The 18,605-nt window shown below is 46.9% G+C and overlaps 4 protein-coding genes across 8 annotated transcripts in view; 1 reads left to right on the plus strand and 3 right to left on the minus strand.

The window, feature by feature from the left end:
* Positions 1-1,307: 1,307 nt before the first annotated feature.
* On the minus strand, positions 1,308-5,229 carry tubb6 (tubulin, beta 6 class V). 4 transcript variants are annotated; one of them, XM_078096422.1, is made up of 7 exons: positions 5,090-5,229; positions 4,528-4,636; positions 3,931-4,041; positions 3,453-3,568; positions 3,237-3,365; positions 2,322-3,127; positions 1,308-1,666 (listed from the first exon to the last, which is right to left on the minus strand). In XM_078096422.1, exons 1-7 carry the CDS (start codon positions 5,144-5,146, stop codon positions 1,606-1,608), a joined length of 1,389 nt encoding a protein of 462 aa, XP_077952548.1. In that variant the 5' UTR covers positions 5,147-5,229; the 3' UTR covers positions 1,308-1,605. The 4 variants fall into 4 exon arrangements, with proteins under 4 accessions (XP_077952548.1, XP_077952545.1, XP_077952547.1 ...); XM_078096419.1 differs by having other exon boundaries at positions 1,308-1,663; positions 5,090-5,213; XM_078096421.1 differs by having other exon boundaries at positions 1,308-1,663; positions 2,301-3,127; positions 5,090-5,213.
* Positions 4,630-8,455, plus strand: hus1 (HUS1 checkpoint clamp component). 2 transcript variants are annotated; one of them, XM_078096423.1, is made up of 9 exons: positions 4,630-4,764; positions 6,195-6,314; positions 6,686-6,813; positions 7,044-7,220; positions 7,307-7,414; positions 7,491-7,565; positions 7,637-7,736; positions 7,833-7,967; positions 8,062-8,455. In XM_078096423.1, exons 2-9 carry the CDS (start codon positions 6,263-6,265, stop codon positions 8,142-8,144), a joined length of 858 nt encoding a protein of 285 aa, XP_077952549.1. In that variant the 5' UTR covers positions 4,630-4,764; positions 6,195-6,262; the 3' UTR covers positions 8,145-8,455. The 2 variants fall into 2 exon arrangements, with proteins under 2 accessions (XP_077952549.1, XP_077952550.1); XM_078096424.1 differs by lacking the exon at positions 4,630-4,764 and adding an exon at positions 5,902-5,974.
* A 3,298-nt stretch (positions 8,456-11,753) lies between these two features.
* cavin4b (caveolae associated protein 4b) lies at positions 11,754-16,050 on the minus strand. The gene is made up of 2 exons (XM_078096427.1): positions 15,219-16,050; positions 11,754-12,727 (listed from the first exon to the last, which is right to left on the minus strand). Exons 1-2 carry the CDS (start codon positions 15,579-15,581, stop codon positions 12,161-12,163), a joined length of 930 nt encoding a protein of 309 aa, XP_077952553.1. The 5' UTR covers positions 15,582-16,050; the 3' UTR covers positions 11,754-12,160.
* A 441-nt stretch (positions 16,051-16,491) lies between these two features.
* The window catches only part of LOC144390155 (tomoregulin-1-like), a 7,828-nt gene continuing 5,714 nt past the window's right edge, over positions 16,492-18,605 (minus strand). The window contains exon 10 of the mRNA XM_078096426.1: positions 16,492-17,730. Within this exon, the coding sequence (XP_077952552.1) occupies positions 17,646-17,730 (85 nt within the window). The 3' untranslated portion in view covers positions 16,492-17,645. The remainder of the gene's footprint in view (positions 17,731-18,605) is intronic.

Below are 18,605 nucleotides of genomic sequence, written 5' to 3' on the forward strand. Positions count from 1 at the left end.
ATCAAACCGATCAAACCCATCAAATCAATCAAACCGATCAAAATGATCATTTGTGGGATTCCTGGTCTTTTCCGGCGATCGCCCCTGAGCTAAACACTTAAACGTCAACCTCAAATCTAACCTGTGACTGTGAGTGCGCAGTAACGCTCGGGTCAATGTGACCAGCTACGGTCCAATAACGTGCCCCTCGTGGCTCTCAACCAATCAGAACGCTGGATTTCATCGGCCCGTATAATAAACCGGGGGAACGGAGGGAAGTAGAAAGCGGTCCCAGAAACCTCTCTGCATATTAAAGCTCTTTCTTGTCCTCCTAATTGCCAATTAAAGGCTTTGGCAGTCGATCACAGAGCCGAATCCACTCATCACAGCCTCCTCGTTAGCTGCAGCCAATTACCTCAGGCCGCTCGTTAGGGCCGACTTATCTCAACCTTAATTAACCAAACACGTAAAAGTTGCTGACTCTGCCAATGTTGCCTAGATTTTTCAATTTGAGGTTTCAGAGAGAAGCTGAGAAGTGAAATTATTCATGAAACACACCCTCACACAGCCACACGTTGTAGGTGTGCGGGGATCACTGCACATGCACTGCAAGTCTTTGAGGTTATCGGGAGTAAAATGTGGACCAGGTCACATGGATCTTGGTCCCACAGCGCCTCCTTGTGGCTGAACATGATTACAGGAAACGATGACGTTAAGAGGCGGAACCGTGTGTTTATATGAAGCACTGTATGTATCTATGAGATGTGGTAACACGGAAAGTAGAAAAATTAACCTCTGTATTCTCAGGCAATGCATTATGGGATATCTGCTAATTTCCCTGTAGTTCAGTTGAAATAGATGAAACCTTTATGTTAGAGCTGATTAAATCAGATGAGTTGACTACTTACTTCCAGTGTGATGTCACAGCTGGAGGCTCCGCCCCCCTCATGGGACTTCTGACCACTAGAGGCCACAATGAATTCTTCTGCACCAACGAGGCAATACAGATTTATTGATGACAAAACCTTTTGTGAGAGTTAACGAGAGTGAAAGTAAACATTTATTCTATAACTTTGTTGTTTTATTTTTGAGGAAAAATAATAATTGATGAACAACAGTAATAGAGGAGATACATGAATGTTTAATTTCATCTTAAATTCGATTCTTTAATGAGGAAGTTCAGATTATTCTGGTGTTCAAACCAAGAAGAACTAGATATTTGCAGTGATTTCATAAATACAACTATAAATAAAGCAGTGGATCCTGTCCGTTTTAATTCATACACTAAATACATTTTACTCAAGAAGTACAAGATATCAATGAAAATGTTTATGTCTAAAATACCTTTTTATTTAACCACATTTACAATCTTTTTCTTCAGTGTAACGTCGTCGTTTATTTTGAATAAACTCACAGGGAGAACAATGAGTTGACTTTTAATGGACTAAAACAGAACTTATTAATAAACAGTAGTTTGCTCATAAAACAGAAGATGTAATTCCCATTAGATTTAAGTGGTAAACATATTACATATAATAACGATGGTGATAATAGTTCTCCTGATTAACAACCTTCACATTGCAGGATTTTATTTTATTGACGACCCGCCCCTTCAATCGATTGGGCTCAAGCTGCCTCCTGCTCTCTGATTGGCTCGTCAAACCGCCGCTCCGCGCTGCAGCTCCTGCTGGAGGATCAAACCTAGTTATTGTTGTTGTCATTATTAGGATTGTTTTGGGCTGTAGATGCACTTGGTCCTTGGTGTAATGACCTGTGGAGCCTCTGGAGGGCGCCAGCACGTCATTGTATACGTTTATATATATATATAGGTATAACTTTAAAGCCTGCACCTGCAGTGTGGCTCAGGAAGCGCTGCGCTCTGATTGGCTGTGATCACCTGACGCGGCGCTGCTGAGGGACAAAAGGGGGGCGAGAGACGCGAGAGCGGCGCTCTCTGCTGTCTGTGATCCGCCGCACAAACAGAACTGCTGGCTGGGCGGGTATCTAAGGCCCGGACGGGGGGGGAATTACCGGGCTGGACAAAGGGGGGTTAACGGCGGCTCCGGTTTGAAGGATCGGACCTTTATCCAAAGCTGTCAGCTGACGCAGATAAATCATTCAAACCCAGAAGAGCCAGTTTGAGGTCTTCAGAGAAGCTTTTTTCTGGTGTTTTTCCATTGAAAAACATCCTGGAGATGATGATTTGAACCGGAGGCAGATAATCCACCTTTTTGTTTTGCGCTGAATCAAAGAGTTGTGACTCCTTGTGTTGTATATTATTTATATTACAATCAATCATGTTTCACAGAAGCCCGGTTTACCAGACGTGTTGGACTTCTTACTCGACGATCTCGTCCTCCTCGTCCTCCTCGCCGTCGTTGGCGCTGGCGTCCTGGTACTGCTGGTACTCGGACACCAGGTCGTTCATGTTGCTCTCGGCCTCGGTGAACTCCATCTCGTCCATGCCCTCGCCCGTGAACCAGTGCAGGAAGGCCTTCCGCCGGAACATGGCTGAGAACTGCTCAGAGATCCTCTTGAAGAGCTCCTGGATGGCCGTGCTGTTGCCGATGAAGGTGGCGGCCATCTTGAGTCCGCGAGGGGCGATGTCGCAGACCGCCACCTTCACGTTGTTGGGGATCCACTCCACGAAGTAGCTCCTGTTCTTGTTCTGCACGTTCAGCATCTGCTCGTCCACCTCCTTCATGGACATCGGCCCGCGGAAGACCGCGGCCACGGTCAGGTAGCGCCCGTGCCGCGGGTCGCATGCCGCCATCATGTTCCTGGCGTCGAACATCTGCTGCGTGAGCTCGGGGACGCTGAGCGCTCGGTACTGCTGGCTGCCTCTCGCCGTCAGGGGGGCGAAGCCCGGCATGAAGAAGTGCAGCCGGGGGAACGGCACCATGTTCACCGCCAGCTTGCGGAGATCCGCGTTGAGCTGGCCGGGGAAACGCAGCGAGGTGGTCACGCCGCTCATGGTGGCCGACACCAGGTGGTTGAGGTCGCCGTAGGTGGGCGTGGTCAGCTTGAGCGTGCGGAAGCAGATGTCGTAGAGAGCCTCGTTGTCGATGCAGTAGGTCTCGTCCGTGTTCTCCACCAGCTGGTGGACGGACAGGGTGGCGTTGTAGGGCTCCACCACGGTGTCCGACACCTGGCGGGGTGATGGGGGTCATAGGTCAGTGGCGGGGGGGCTGTTAACATTCATCAGAGAGCCTCGCTCACCGGTCGGAGCGAACAGAAGCGGGACAGAAGCGTGGTACCTTGGGCGAGGGCATGACGCTGAAGGTGTTCATGATCCGGTCCGGGTACTCCTCCCGCATCTTGCTGATCAGCAGGGTTCCCAGACCCGAGCCGGTGCCCCCGCCCAGGGAGTGAGTCAGCTGGAACCCCTGCGGGTGGAACCACTGAGATTGAAGTCGTTTGACCTTTAAGGGGCCGACGCGTAATAAAAAGAAGAGGAAAGAAGTGCTGCTCACCTGCAGACAGTCGCAGTGCTCGCACTCCTTCCTCACGACGTCCAGGACCGAATCCACAAGCTCCGCCCCCTCCGTGTAGTGACCTTTGGCCCAGTTGTTCCCTGCGCCCGTCTGACCTGAGGACAGCCAATGGGGGGAGAGGAGGGAGATGTTTGAGGCCTCCTGCTTCCCGTCCTGGTCTGAGCCTCTGGGGCACCGCGAGGTTCCTCCAGGATCGAATCCAAAACAACGCAAAAATCTACTTTTCTTTCCTTAAATCTAACTACTATGGAATAAAACGCAGCAATTTTTAATCATTAATGAGAAACGTGATTATTAAATAAGTACATTGGTTGATTGAACCGAGTTAAATTTGGACACAAAGGGAGGCAACATGTGCATGAACAGATCATTTAAAATGGTCTCCATGGTGTCCTCATGAGGGCATCTGCAGGTCTTTTTGGACCTCAGGGGTTGAAGATGAATCTTATGATCTTACCAAAGATGAAGTTGTCCGGTCTGAAGAGTTGTCCGAAGGCTCCCGAGCGGACGCTGTCCATGGTTCCTGGTTCCAGGTCCACCAGCACAGCGCGGGGGACGTATTTATGTGCTGCACCAAGCACACCAGAAATAACCAACTAATCCAACTGTCCTTGAAGGCATCACAGGTTTGTTTAGATACTATTTAAATACCTATAAAAAGGGATTATTTGGTGACTTTATATTGATCAATTTTGGGTTTTGGGTCAAAGCTTCGACATTTTGTCACTGTGTCTGGATTTGAACTCTCTGAAAATAATCTCTGTAGTGGATCAATCAAATTAATCAATAGTCAATTAGTCTTCTAACCAATATGCTCTTTCATCTATGCATACAATAATATTAATATTTATTCATGGGTCACATTTGAAAAGTTGAAAAGTATTTTTCCCAACAGTGTAATTTGTTGTTTAATAATTAAATGTTAGTTATTTAAAAAACTAGATTAAAACTAATTCCAACAGATAAACAGTTTTTATCAATTTGAAAGAATGGAATGAAGCGGAGGATGAATACGACTCTCTGGTATTGATTAAGACGTCCTCGTCCCCCTTACAGGACGCCTCGTTGTAGTAGACGTCGACTCGGTCCAGCTGCAGAGACGAGTCGCCTGCGTAGCAGCCCGCCGGGTCGATGCCGTGCTCGTCACTGATCACCTCCCAAAACTAACAAGAGAAGAAGAAGAGGTCACATGACTTCCTGGCTGTGTGGTGCGTTTACTGAAACGTTGAAGGACTCAGAGGAGGACTAGAGACTGTCAATCAGCGTGTAGCCCCGCCCCGCACAGATGAACGTGAGTGATGATTTATTAATAATCTGAGTGTATATTGTGTTTAGTGACTCATATTACATCACATCACATGTCATTTAGCGGACGCTTTTATCCAAAGCGACGTACAATAAGTGCATTCAACCATAGGGTACAAACTCAGGAGAACAAGAAACAAGAAAGTGCAATTTCCAGGTGATTATTGATCCGACCATCGATCCTCATTAAATACAGACTTATATAAATAATATGTGATAGTTATCATGCAATATTCTTGATAAAGTTGTGTTCAATCCGGTATGTTTTATTATATTAAGTATATTAACGTCTGGGTGGATATTTGACTTACTTTGGTTCCAATCTGGTTCCCGCACTGTCCGGCCTGGATGTGAACTATCTCTCTCATCTTTCCTGCTGCTGTTTGTCTCTCCGGTCCGTCTCTCGTGTCCGTCTCTCGTGTCCGTCTGTCCCCGTCTGTTAAACGGCCCCACGAGGCCGCGCCCTGGGGCGGCGGGTTGGTCCCACTCAGCAGAAAAGCTTTCTTTTGTTTTGTTTGTCCCACAGAAATACTTCAAATACTTCAAACTCATACTGGTATAAAACAAAGGATCTTTCTTTATGTATAAATGTCCAAACTTCCGTTCTCAGAAGCCTCACTGTTCTATTGGAATGAATAAATTTAGTCCATTAACAATGTCAAATCAATAATATGAACGATTCAGAACAACCTCTGACAAGATTTATATTATTTCCAGTTGTTCTCAATCATTAAAACATCATTACCAGCAGCTCTAACTATCTCCACCTCCTCAGTTACCACTTTATTAATCTCCTAAAAGAATGTTTCATAACTTCCTTTAGTAAAGTGACAGCTGATTCCAGATCAGTGAGGTTGTAATCACGAATAGTCCCACAAGCAGTAAGATAAGTTGTAAATATGAGTGTGAACATCTTGAATAATTAGAAATTGATTCGGATTCATTGTACATATTTTTAGGAACACAATGACAGTTGTACACCTTTCACAAGTTTGTGAAAGGTGTACAAGCTTTCACTGCTGGAAAGAAACTTAGTACATTTCTGAGGTACTTTTAGTGTAAGTGTTTTAGAAAACCTCTTTTGTCTTTATTAAATACAGTAAATCACTTCATATTAATTAAGGGGGAGGAGGAGGAAGAAGAAGAATAAGAAGAGGAGGAGGAGGAGGATGACAATACAGATTCCTCCAGTAAAAGTACACAATGCAATGTAGAACGATAAAACCTAATAGCATATAACATGATATACGCTACTACAACGTGATAACATATAATATAACCTAACATCATATCATATATAATAAATAAGTAATGTCGGATTCAGTTCCTGCTGAAACTGGAACTGTTGTTAACGGCTTCTGTTTCCTCCGGACCTCACACACGGACGGACATCCTCGCGGCGTGGCGCTTAAACAGAAGCTTTCCCGCGCGGAGCCGAACCTGTCGCATCTACGTCACCGTCGGGCTCTACGTCACAACTCGACATGAAGTTTCGGGGGAAGATTGTAGACGTCGCGTGCCTCCACCACTTTACCCGTGAGTCAGCGCGGCTTCTCTGAACGCGAGCTAACGGTGCTAACTGCTTAGCATCCACCGGAACTGCGCCGGGGAAATATTACAAAGCAACACCGCGACACATGAGCGTAAATAAACCACTTGGTCGGTTAATCTTTGCACCGATGTTTCGTTCATCTCTTTTAGCAGTACTACACGTTGTGTTGCAGCACGAACCTTCTCCCGCCTCCATTAATAAAGTTTCCATCCATCAATAAATAATCAAATCGACATTTTTGCTTTAGAACAATAAGGAAGCTGCTGAAGATCAGCTGGAGATCTGTTCCTCCTCCTCTTTCTCTTTTTCACCTTCCTCTTCCTCCCCCTTTCCTCCTCCTCCTCCTCCTCCCCAGGGGTGGTGACCACCATCTGGAAGCTGACCAAGGTGTGCGTCCTGCGGCTGACTCCGGACCACCTGTTCTTCGTCCTGTCGGGTAAAGTGGCCCATGGGGGCGTCGGCTTGTGGTGCGAGCTGTCTCAGGTGGGATCATCACACCCATTGGGGGATTTGTGTGTTTGAGACGCTCTTCTTGAGGAGTAAAGACGTGGAATGTGCTGCCCATCTTCTCATCTGAGGAGCAGGAGAGCTTTAGACTTTTGAGCTTCTGAAATTTTTTCTTTTGACAGATCATCGTGAGCTCCTTGGATTTCTTCTGAGGGGATGAAACTGAAACCGGCCACTCTTGGTTTGTCCTTCCTTCCTCCCTGCAGGCCAACTTCTTCGACGAGTACCAGATGGAGGGCGTGTCCTCTGAGGACAATGAGATCTGTCTGGAGGTGATGCCAGAGAACCTGTCCAGAGCCCTGAAGACGGTCCAAAGTGCCAAGACGGTGAAGATCAAACTGACCAAGAAGCACTGCCCCTGCCTGACCATCACCGCCGAGCTGGTGAGACCCCTTCGGGGGGAGAGGGGGGGGGGGTCAAGCTGAAGCTTTGTGGAGGCTCAGACCTTAACGCAGACTGTCCCGTCCAGCCCTCCATGTCCAGCCTCAGTCGAGTGGTCACTCACGACGTCCCGGTGGACGTGGTCCCGCGGAGGCTCTGGCACGAGTTCAAAGAACCCGGCATGCCGGACTTCCATGTGAGTGAGGTCTCCTCTCCCCGTTTGTTGTCCCTGGTTACGAGCCGAGAACTAGACCGTTTGTCCCTCCGTGCAGGTCAGCATCTACCTGCCGCCTCTGAAGACCATGAAGAACGTCGTGGACAGGATGAAGAACCTCTCCAACTTCCTGGTACGATCATGTTCCCCCAAAAAGCCCCCAAGAAGCTCTGTAGCCAGATCAATACACCGTGTGTGTCTCAGGTGATGGAGGCCAACCTGAGCGGAGAGATGAACCTGAAGATTGAGACTGACCTGGTTTCTGTCACCACTCACTTCAAAGACCTGGGGAACCCTCCGTGGGGTGAGAACAACGGTCGTGGTCCCCAGAGGATCGAACCCTTTTGCTTACATCTCCTCACCTCCCTCCATCCTTCACTACTTCTGTCAACCCCCCCAGGCGATGATGCCTCCCAGGACGGGGGCCCGTCTCCGAGCAGGGGCCCCGAGGCCATGGTCCAGGCCCGGGTGGACATCCGGAAGCTGCAGCAGTTCCTGGTAGGACAGCAGGTCAACCCCAGCAAGGCCATGTGCAGTAAGTCCGTGAACGAGCAGGTCAATGAGTGTCTGAACAAAGCATTGGACGTCTCCGTCCCTCACCAAGTCTCATCTTGATGTCGTCCCCTCAGATATCGTCCAGGACCGGGTGGTGCACCTGATCCTGCTGCATGAAGACGTGTCGCTGCAGTACTTCATCCCCGCTGTGGCGTAGGCGCTCTGCTCGCCACGGGACTCTTTCTGCTGGCGGTGACTTGAAGGAGGAGGCGTGCGGCTTGTTTTTCCTCAAAAGGGTTTGTCTTCTAGGTGGATCCCACGAGACAAAGACTGGCGTCTGGGTGTGTGTCCTTTCCTTAATGGGACTGGTTCCAGGTCTCGTCGAGGTCCTCAGGAAGGCTTCGCCACGGGCCGCTAAACACGCTAAACACGCTAAACGCGAGAGGTTCCAGAGGAAAGGAAAGACGTTCATTGTTGGACAGTTCGCTCACACTGTTTTGTTATTGGTATTAAACGTGTTTCAAAGAACAACGTTTTTGTTTATTTTTCCATTTAGAGTCAGACCATAAAACGGGCGGCTTTAGGGCGGGACTACACGCTGATTGGCAGGTCTGAAATAGACACTAACGCAGGGGATGCTTTACGGTTACTTTCAAAAATACACACTTGTATATATATTGATGTATCTTATATATATATATATATAATGATGTGTGTCTAAAACACAATAACTATTATAAAGCTGTATATTTTGTGTTTTGCATTAAGAAAATAAAATAGTTGCTGCCTTGAACGCTCAATTCCAAAACCTAAATATTGTCATAATATGCAATATAATAATTTCCAGCGGTCTGTGAACGCATCGTGTGTGATGAATATCCTGTCAGGTAAGGCTACAAAACTCAAATTGATATTTCATCAAAAGCATTTATATACACACACACTATATATTATATATATATATATATATATATATATATATATATATATATAATCTATAATAGTAGATGTTTAGTCTGTCAATATACATTATTTCTTTCTTTGTATCACAGGGCCTCTGATCCCGACCTTCAAGTGTCCAATGTATCATTTAATAATAGCGTTGTGACAAAGTGAAGCAAACACACACACACAGACACACACACCCTGTGAGTGTGTCTGTGGGAAACTCCCGTCTCAATTTGTCACACTGCTGCAATCAGCTGTTTTTAGAATGTGTGTGTGTGTGTGACACTGCTAAGCTGTGGATCATCTGCTGATTTATGGATCCATCTTTAGCTCTCACACACACGCGTTGTGACTTTATGGTCACAGCGCTATGAATTGTGGGTAATTCAGTAAGGAACAGAAATAACGGCTGACTATGTTACTTAAAGTAATCAATGCAATCACTCATCCATCCATCATCCATCCATCACTCATCCATCCATCATCCATCCATCACCCATCCATCCATCACTCATCCATCCATCACCCATCCATCCATCACTCATCCATCCATCACCCGTCCATCTATCACTCATCCATCCATCACTCATCCATCCATCACCCATCCATCTATCACTCATCCATCCATCACCCATCCATCTATCACTCATCCATCCATCACTCATCCATCCATCACTCACCCATCTATCACTCAACCATCCATCACTCATCCATCCATCACCCATCCATCCATCACTCATCCATCCATCCATCACCCGTCCATCTATCACTCATCCATCCATCACCCGTCTATCACTCATCCATCCATCACTCATCCATCCATCACCCATCCATTTATCACTCATCCATCACTCATCCATCCATCACTCACCCATCTATCACTCAACCATCCATCACTCATCCATCCATCACCCATCCATCCATCACTCATCCATCCATCACCCGTCCATCTATCACTCATCCATCCATCCATCACCCGTCCATCTATCACTCATCCATCCATCACCCGTCCATCTATCACTCATCCATCCATCACCCGTCCATCTATCACTCATCCATCCATCACTCACCCATCTATCACTCATCCATCTATCACTCATCCATCCATCCATCACTCACCCATCTATCACTCATCCATCTATCACTCATCCATCCATCACTCACCCATCCATCACTCATCCATCCATCACCCGTCCATCTATCACTCATCCATCCATCACCCGTCTATCACTCATCCATCTATCACTCATCCATCCATCACTCATCCATCCATCACCTCCCTCCCTGCCTCCGGTGCGTTGGTCCTTTCGGGCAGAGAGGACACCTGGTGGGGGACGTCCTGCTGTCCTCTGGCTTCCTGTCCTACACTGGTCTCCTGCTGCTGGAGCTCTGAAGGAAAGAGATGGTTAGAAGCTCCTCCCCTTTGTCCCCCCTCAGCCGGCGTGTCTCGTCGTCCCCTCGGACAATGGACACATCTCAGTTACAGATGTTGTCACTGAATTTATGTCCCAGTGAAGAAGCTTCTCTTTCTGCTTCACTAAAGACATTAAACCGAATTAACTGATTCATCCATAAATAGTTTGACACAAATATGATCAAAGTGTTTTCTGATCAAGACATCGTGCAAACAAACAGACCTTTTTACAACATTCACATCGACACACAGGACAATCCTTTCACAATAAAAGACTTTCCCTCAGTCTTTTATTAATTCACTCGATAAATAACTGATAGAAGTTTTACAGTTTTAAATCTGTCAAACCCAACGAACAAAGATCAAAGGAGGACTGGACGTCTCTTCTGATTCAACTGAAACCCCCCAAAGGGACTTTTCCTTCATGTATTCACTTCAGAAGAATCAATGTGGTTTGTTGCTTTACTTTCTCTTTGAGTCCAGGTTATTTTCTCTCACGTGTTGGTAAATTTGCTGATAAATAAACAAATCAAACTTAATGTAACATCACTTTTTATATTTGTATACTCATCAATAAACGTATTAGTATTATCCAAAGAACCAGTTTATTAATTTTGATCTCTTCCCTTAAAACACATTTACATGTTTCCGGATTGATCTCAGGAGTCAAATACTTTACACATTCATGAATAAATACGTCAATCGGTTCACTGGTGAAGTAACGCTCGTTTCTTTTATTGACGTTTCTTAAAAATAATCCGATTTATGAACAGATCCAACGAGAAAAACAAAGTCAAAAAGAAACTTAAAAAGAGAAGAATCCAGTGTTTCCTTCATTTAAATCAGTGAAGTTAATTCTTCTCTGATGAGGTTGAAAGGAATAAAAGATCTAAAATCTGCTGACTGAATATTTAAGAACTTCACAGGTTACCGAAGTCGACTTTTATTTTCTCAATGTGACGATAAAACACAAACCTGCAGCTCCCACAGCCATGAGCTAACCAACGCTAACCAACGCTAACCAATGCTAACCAATGCTAACCAACGCTAAAAACAAACAGTGTTCCAGTCCCAAGAAAACTGCTTTATGTTCAGATTAATGACATTAATGACACATTTTAAAACGTTAAACCATGAGTATTTAAATTGAAATACGTTTGAAACAAAGTAAATGCCTCTCAACACGGCTGCTAGCGCTAACTAGCTGTTTGCTGTGTCTCAGCTTAAAGTTTCTCAATGGAAACATTTAAAAACTCGCCTCTCGTTTTTCTGTCTTAAACAAACAAATTTCCGTTGCGTTTCTTCTTCGTTGATGATTTTGAGCCACGTGGGAGGAAAACAAGTTGATTCAAATTCCTTCTTAAACTCTATTCAGCAGCGTCAGTTTATCAAAACGTCCCAATTAGCTTTTCGACATCTTCAAAGTTTCCCAAAAATTTGCTGGACAATTGAAAGGAGACACGGTTTCTGTTAAGTCCACTTTATTCAAGTCGATCCTCAGGGACAGTTTGTAACCTTTGACCTTTAATCATTCCACTGAGTGCAAAGCTCTTGACCTCATCAGTTCTCCAGACATCCACATTTCAACTTCTCCATCATGCACAAACTGACAGCAGCAGGCGGGAGGAAGGAAAAGGTTTTCTTTGTTCTTTTATTTCCCAAAGTCCGTGTTGACTGAACCGCAAAACAAAAGCAAGACTATTTTCTGATTGGATAATAAAAGTCCAGAACTCACAATAACCGCTCGGTCCAGTAACTTCCCTCGACCACCTTCCCCCCCAATGTCGATCTTCACCTCCTCGAGCTCCTCCCCCTCTCTGGCCTCAGTGGGCCACACAAACCGGTCCAGATCTTTCCTCGCCGCCGCCGGCTTACGACAGCTGCTTCATGTCGTACATCGGCACCTCGGACTCGTCCGCCTTGGCCTCCTCGGCGGCCGCCTTGGTGGCGTCGCCCTTGCGGCCTTTGGGCGGAGGGACGGGCGCGGCCCCCTCGGCGCCGCCCTCGGCCCCCTCCTGCCCCTCCGCCACAGTCCTCTCCTTCTTCAGGTTCAGCTTGGCCGGGACGCTCTTGCTGATGGTCTCCTTCAGCCTCTCGCCCGACTGCTTCAGCCTCTCGCCCGACTGGCGGATCTTCTCGCGCCTCTCGGCCGTCACGATGCGCTCGCCGAACTTGTTGACCTTGGTGCCCAGGTTCTCGCGGGTCTTGCTCATGTTCTCCCTGGAGAACGTGGCCTTGAAGCTCTCGATGCGCGTCAGCCCCGTCTTCTTGGCGCGGCCGGCCGACGAGGAGTCGGCCTCCTCCACCACCATGTACTCCTCATCCGAGTCCGCGGGGAGCTCGAACTTGTCCGGCTCCACCTCGGGCCGGGCGCCGGCGCTGCCGCTGGGTTCTGCTGGCTCGTTGCCCGGTGCGACGGCCTTCACCTCCTGGTCGCCCTGCGGGAGGAGAAAATCACACCGGGAGAACCCGGGAGAACATCATGATCACGTGTGAATCAGTCCGGCCTCGTTCCCGCGTCCACAAATAACCTGCAGCACCTGTTTCTGCAGCTGAGCTAAACTTGTCCGCCGGATCGCTTTCAGCGGCACGCAGCAGCTCACAGATCCACTTACGCCCACACGGACTCCAAGCCGATGCTGCACGCCGCCCCACGTCCAGGCCAGACCCGTACAGGAGGTGGACTCAACTCATTGATACTGGGAGCCGACCAGTACAACCGTGAACACCGTCACCGGAGACGGTGACAACCAGGATGCAGCATATTTTATGTTTTCTACCTATTGGTGGTTAAATGAGAGCTATTCAAGTATACAAATCAATTCACTTTAGAGCCCAAAATCACAAATGACAAATTCTAATGAAATTAGAAAGTTGTCAAGAAACTAGTTTTCTGTTTGATGTGAAGAACCGACCAGATGGTGTTTGAATAATCAGCTGCTGCCCGGAGATGAGATCGACAGGCTTGACTTCTGAAAACTATTTAAAAACCAACAAATACCAGGATATACATGTACTGTGTACTTATTTAATACTATAATGTAATCTGATACCAGATCAGCACCTTTGGATCTGTGATTGAGTTTAGGACTCAATCACAGATTCAATGACTTATGATTCAAACTTGAATCTTGATTCCGTCGACTTGTGACAGTTGTTCCCCCGATCAATTAATCCCCAGTTAACGTTTATTCCAGCAAAGAGTCACTTTATTTATTTATCAACTTTAGTGGAACCGACCACGAAGACAGTCAGTGAGGAGATGAACTCGTAGTTTAGATTTTGGACTGATTGTCCCTGATTAGTGTCCAAGTTATTTGAGTCGCTATTGGCATCACTGGATCTCCTGATCAGAACGTAGCAGAACACCAGAAGTTCTTCGTTCTGGGCGGGGAGGAGTGCTCACAGCGGCAGGGTCAAAGGTCGTGAGCCCCTCCGATCCCATGACATCACAGCTATGCGCTAAACCCCCACACGGCTCCTCCATGGTGGTACAACGCAAATTTGTCAGAAGGAATCGGCCAGCGATGGCGGCGCGTTAGCAGCTAACGGAACCGGGAGACGTTGGAGGCGTCCAGATCAGAGCGGGAGAGAGCGGACGCCTTTATTAGGAGACGTGGAGGTTCACACCAGAATAACCTGGTCCGTCAGCGCCCAGCTGGCACAGTCACTTACAACAGAACGCATGTAGCATCTGTGCTAACTCCACACACGCTAATCAGGTCTATTTGTGGGAGATCTGAATGTCTGAATGTACAGATCTGCATGAGACACAAACACGGGAACCTCCATCCACACGGCGTCTGAAGGACGAGTGACCTCGAGTCCACTTTACTGTAACCGGGATTTACCCGTCACACGCATTCTAGCGTGTTAATGTTAAGATAGGTGCACTTAGCACGCTAAAGAAACGCAGCACACAAAGCTAACAGCTCTCTGGATTTTGGGTCTTTAGAGTCCAGCTGCTGACTTTAATCTGTCACCTCAAATGTTGCTGCGACAAAATACGACTTTTTTCTGCTGTTGGTGAAGCAGAATCGGCATCTTCAACCAACCACATTTCTACCACAGTGTCCTCACTTAAAAATATAGATTATGAAACTTTGCTGTGCTCAAACTTCTCAGTTTAAAGATGTATTTGCCTGAGGCCTGAAAGCTGAATAATGACCCACACGTTGCAGGTACGTGAAAGCTCAGTGGACTGATGGTGGACTGATGGTGGACTGATGGTGTAACCTTTCAGCAGACTGACGCTGATCCAGGGCTAAAATAACCAGCTCCATCGCGCCGGCAGCTGCTAACTGTGAAGGCCAAAGAGGTAAAATGAAGCCTGGTGTGTGTGTGTGTGTGTCTGTGTGTGTTTGTTGCTATTTCAAACTGACGTGTTCGTTGTCTAATTCAGTTTGTTAACGTTGAAGGAACTCAGAGGCGTCTCTGGGGCCTCCAGGCGCATTGGGCCAGCTCAATCATCTCGATGATCTCTTCCAGTATCGGTTAGCTGGATGTTCTTATGGTTATAAGTTCTTATCATGTTGTGAAATCCCTTCCAATCAGAGAAGAACATCTGCCTCCAGATGCTCAGCTGTGCAACCTGAACGAAAATCACTCGCCTGTCAAACATCTACTGGAACTGATCATTCAATTTAGAGTTAGTTTGTAATTGTTGTTATAAAGGTCTAATCAGACCAGGGCGTCGAGTACTGGTGCTTGTTAACGGTCTTTTGGGATTCGTTCAGTTCGGATTGGTGCTCAGGTCTCGTTCAGATCGGCTAGACTGAATTGAAGTTTGTTGGGTTTCAGCGAGGTTCTCCGTGGGAACCAGCGCTCCTTCTGTGGACTAGAAGTTCCACGTTGCATTAAGTCGCGTAGCTGAACGATTCTAGAAGAGAATCTACTTCTGCGATCTACATCCAGAGGTCCATGTCTCACCTGATAGATGACCACCCTGAACTTGTTCTTGGCCAGGAGGTCTCCCTGGGTGGCCTCCACCTTCTTCACCCTGAGGTTCTGGTTCTCCACGCGCACTCTGACGTCCTTGATGTGGCGGCTGACCTTGCGCGTCTTCTCCAGCAGCCGGTCGACGGTGGAGCTGGTGTTGGCGTGGTCGGCGGTCAGCTTGACCACGTCCGTCTGGATGGTCTTCACCGTGGTCTCCAGCTCCAGCTGACGCTCCTCCATGCGCTGCTGCGTGGTCTGCACGCTGTCCATGAGGCCCGCCACGCGCTCCAGCAGCGCCATGATGCTCCCCACGTCCTCCCCGCCGCTCGCCGCCATGCCCTGTTTGTCCGCCATGTTCGCTGGTCACCCCAACGTAGAAAGGAAGACGGGAGGAGGAAGAGGAGGGTGGAGAACTGTTGTTTCTTTGAGGGAAGAAAAGAAGATCAAAGCCACGCCGAGGAGGAGGAGGAGGAAGAGGAGGAGGAAGAGGGCGGAGGCATCGGCTGATCCGAGGAAAGAGAACGAGGAGGAACAGAAGCCTCCGGAGAGAGAAGGAGAGAAAAGGAGGAGGACAGGAGGACTGGACCCCTCTGCCACTGACCCTGGAACTGGTCCGACCAGCTGGGAGACTCCACCCTGCTGGGAGGGGGAGGGGAGGGGGGAGGGAGAAGGGGAGGGGAGGGGGAGGGACTAAAAGGAGAGCTGAGAGAACCACTGAGCTTTAACAATACGCATGTATATCAAAATAAATCTCCTCAAGGGGAGATCTCCTTGCAGAGGTCGTGTCCCACTTGAGGAGCTCTGAGGAGCTCTGAGGAGCTCTGAACCCCCTCAGACGTCAGAGGACGGATGTCACAGGAATGCCGGTGAGGGACACGGAGCTCCTCTGTGTTCTCTGCTGCTAAAAATACAGCGTGGCTAAAGTGACTCCCTGCTCCTCTTTGGGAGTATTAAAAGCAATGGAAGCCCCCCCATCTACTCCTCCATCACCCACCCATCAGCCTCCACCTTTTCCCTTGTTCCCTCCAGCTTCAGACCCCCTGCTGGTGTGACGGTGAGGCTCCTTAAGCGCCATTGGCTGAATAGTGATTTAAGTTCTCACAGCGAGAGTTTAACGTGTGTTGAATTTCACAGTTGCTTCTGAGATGGTTTGAGATGTGATTTATCTCCAGATTCTGTTTCCATCTCATCAACGTAGAAATGAACTCGGTCAGAACCACAAACGGAGCTTCGTTTGCTGTGAGAGAAGAGATGACGCGTTGGGTTCAAACATCATAATTTAATTCTAGTTCCACTACAGCAAAGCTCCAAACAACGAGTTCACGGGTTCATGCAACATCTACGGTGGAGTCGGGCCGGTTCCCTCGGGGGGTTCCAGCGGTTCCCTCCGGCCCACCGAGTCTAATCCTTCTACCACAAAGACGGACACTCGGGACCATCTAACAAAGAACAAACTGGACCAAACAAGGAGCTCATGTTATCGTCAGAACAACGCGCAGAACCTCGGATCCAGTTCTGGAGAGACGTCGAGAATCAGGCAGTAAAATAAAATAACAGCGTTCACCTTTTATCCTTTTAGACAGTAGAAAAAACAGCATTTGGGTTTTTCTTCGTAACAAAATACAAAAACAAGAAATAAAGTGGGTGTGATTTGATGTGAGAGCCCCCCAGAGCGCCCCCCCCACGGGGAGCCCCAGAGCGCCCCCCCCCCCCGCGGGGGGCAGGGAGCCCCGTGGGGGGCAGAGCGCCCCCCGTGGGGGGCAGGGAGCCCCGTGGGGGGCAGAGCGCCCCCCGCGGGGGGCAGAGCGCCCTCTGCAGCACAAGGCCAGAAAGAAAAGCTTGTTGTTCTCAACGTGTACTTTGACTGTGGAAGCAAACTGTCACAGGATTGAATTCATTTATGTTTCATATTTCACTCTAAAAATCACATGTGTGCATTTTTTTTGGCTCAAAATTAAAATCAGTTTTCAAACCCTCAACTTCAACCAGACTAAGTTTTGAGTTAGAAAAAGATCTTTTGAATTTATTTTTTAAATTCTTATATTAAGTCCAGCTTTAGAAAATCGCAACACTTTATTGTTTGATTGTTTTCAAAGTGAAATATGTCAGTAAATATTCAATAATTATAACTTCCAGATCAACAGTGTTCCATCAGATAAATACGGAGAATCCACAGTGTTCAGAGTCCCAGAGGACGGCATCGCCACGGCATCGCCACGGCAACGCCGACCAGGCGGTAAACAAAAAAACACAAATATGGAGCAAAATATTCCAAATAAGGCCCCTGAAGGAATTCAAACTATTGGTGATGAAGGACGGGAGAAGAGGCACCAAAAAGTTGAGATATCAAAAATGCGCCAGTCTGTGGTAGGAAAACGTTCCCTCGTGTTTCATAAAAAGGTGGAGCGGGTGGAGCGGCTACATCATCCTGGAGGACGTTCCTGAAGGGAAGTGACCCAGGTGCTGCTTCTGCCTCCGACCGCGCTTCGTCTTGTTGCACCGCCTGCAGGACACGACAGGAAGTACATGACCGTAAGTACACAACCACAGGAAGGTGGAGGAGTAGTGGAGGTGGAGGAGTAGGAGAGGTGGAGGAGTAGGAGAGGTGGAGGAGTAGTGGAACCCTATTGATTGTTTATTCCATCCTGGTTCCTGATTGGTTGAAATCTCCAATCTGGACCCCCAATGAACTCATGCTGTCAATCAACCACAGGAGGACATTTATGTGTATACGTAGTATATATATCTATATACGTGTTATATGTGTATACGTAGTATATATATCTATATACGTGTTATATGTGTATACGTAGTATATATATCTATATACGTGTTATATGTGTATAGGTAGTATATATATCTATATACGTGTTATATGTGTATAGGTAGTATATATATCTATATACGTGTTATATGTGTATAGGTAGTATATATATCTATATACGTGTTATATGTGTATAGGTAGTATATATATCTATATACGTGTTATATGTGTATAGGTAGTATATATATCTATATACGTGTTATATGTGTATACGTAGTATATATATCTATATACGTGTTATATGTGTATACGTAGTATATATATCTATATACGTGTTATATGTGTATAGGTAGTATATATATCTATATACGTGTTATATGTGTATACGTAGTATATATATCTATATACGTGTTATATGTGTATACGTAGTATATATATCTATATACGTGTTATATGTGTATACGTAGTATATATATCTATATACGTGTTATATGTGTATACGTAGTATATATATCTATATACGTGTTATATGTGTATAGGTAGTATATATATCTATATACGTGTTATATGTGTATAGGTAGTATATATATCTATATACGTGTTATATGTGTATA

Source organism: Gasterosteus aculeatus, chromosome 21, assembly GCF_964276395.1.
Source record: "Gasterosteus aculeatus chromosome 21, fGasAcu3.hap1.1, whole genome shotgun sequence".
Taxonomy (NCBI): Eukaryota; Metazoa; Chordata; class Actinopteri; order Perciformes; family Gasterosteidae; genus Gasterosteus; species Gasterosteus aculeatus.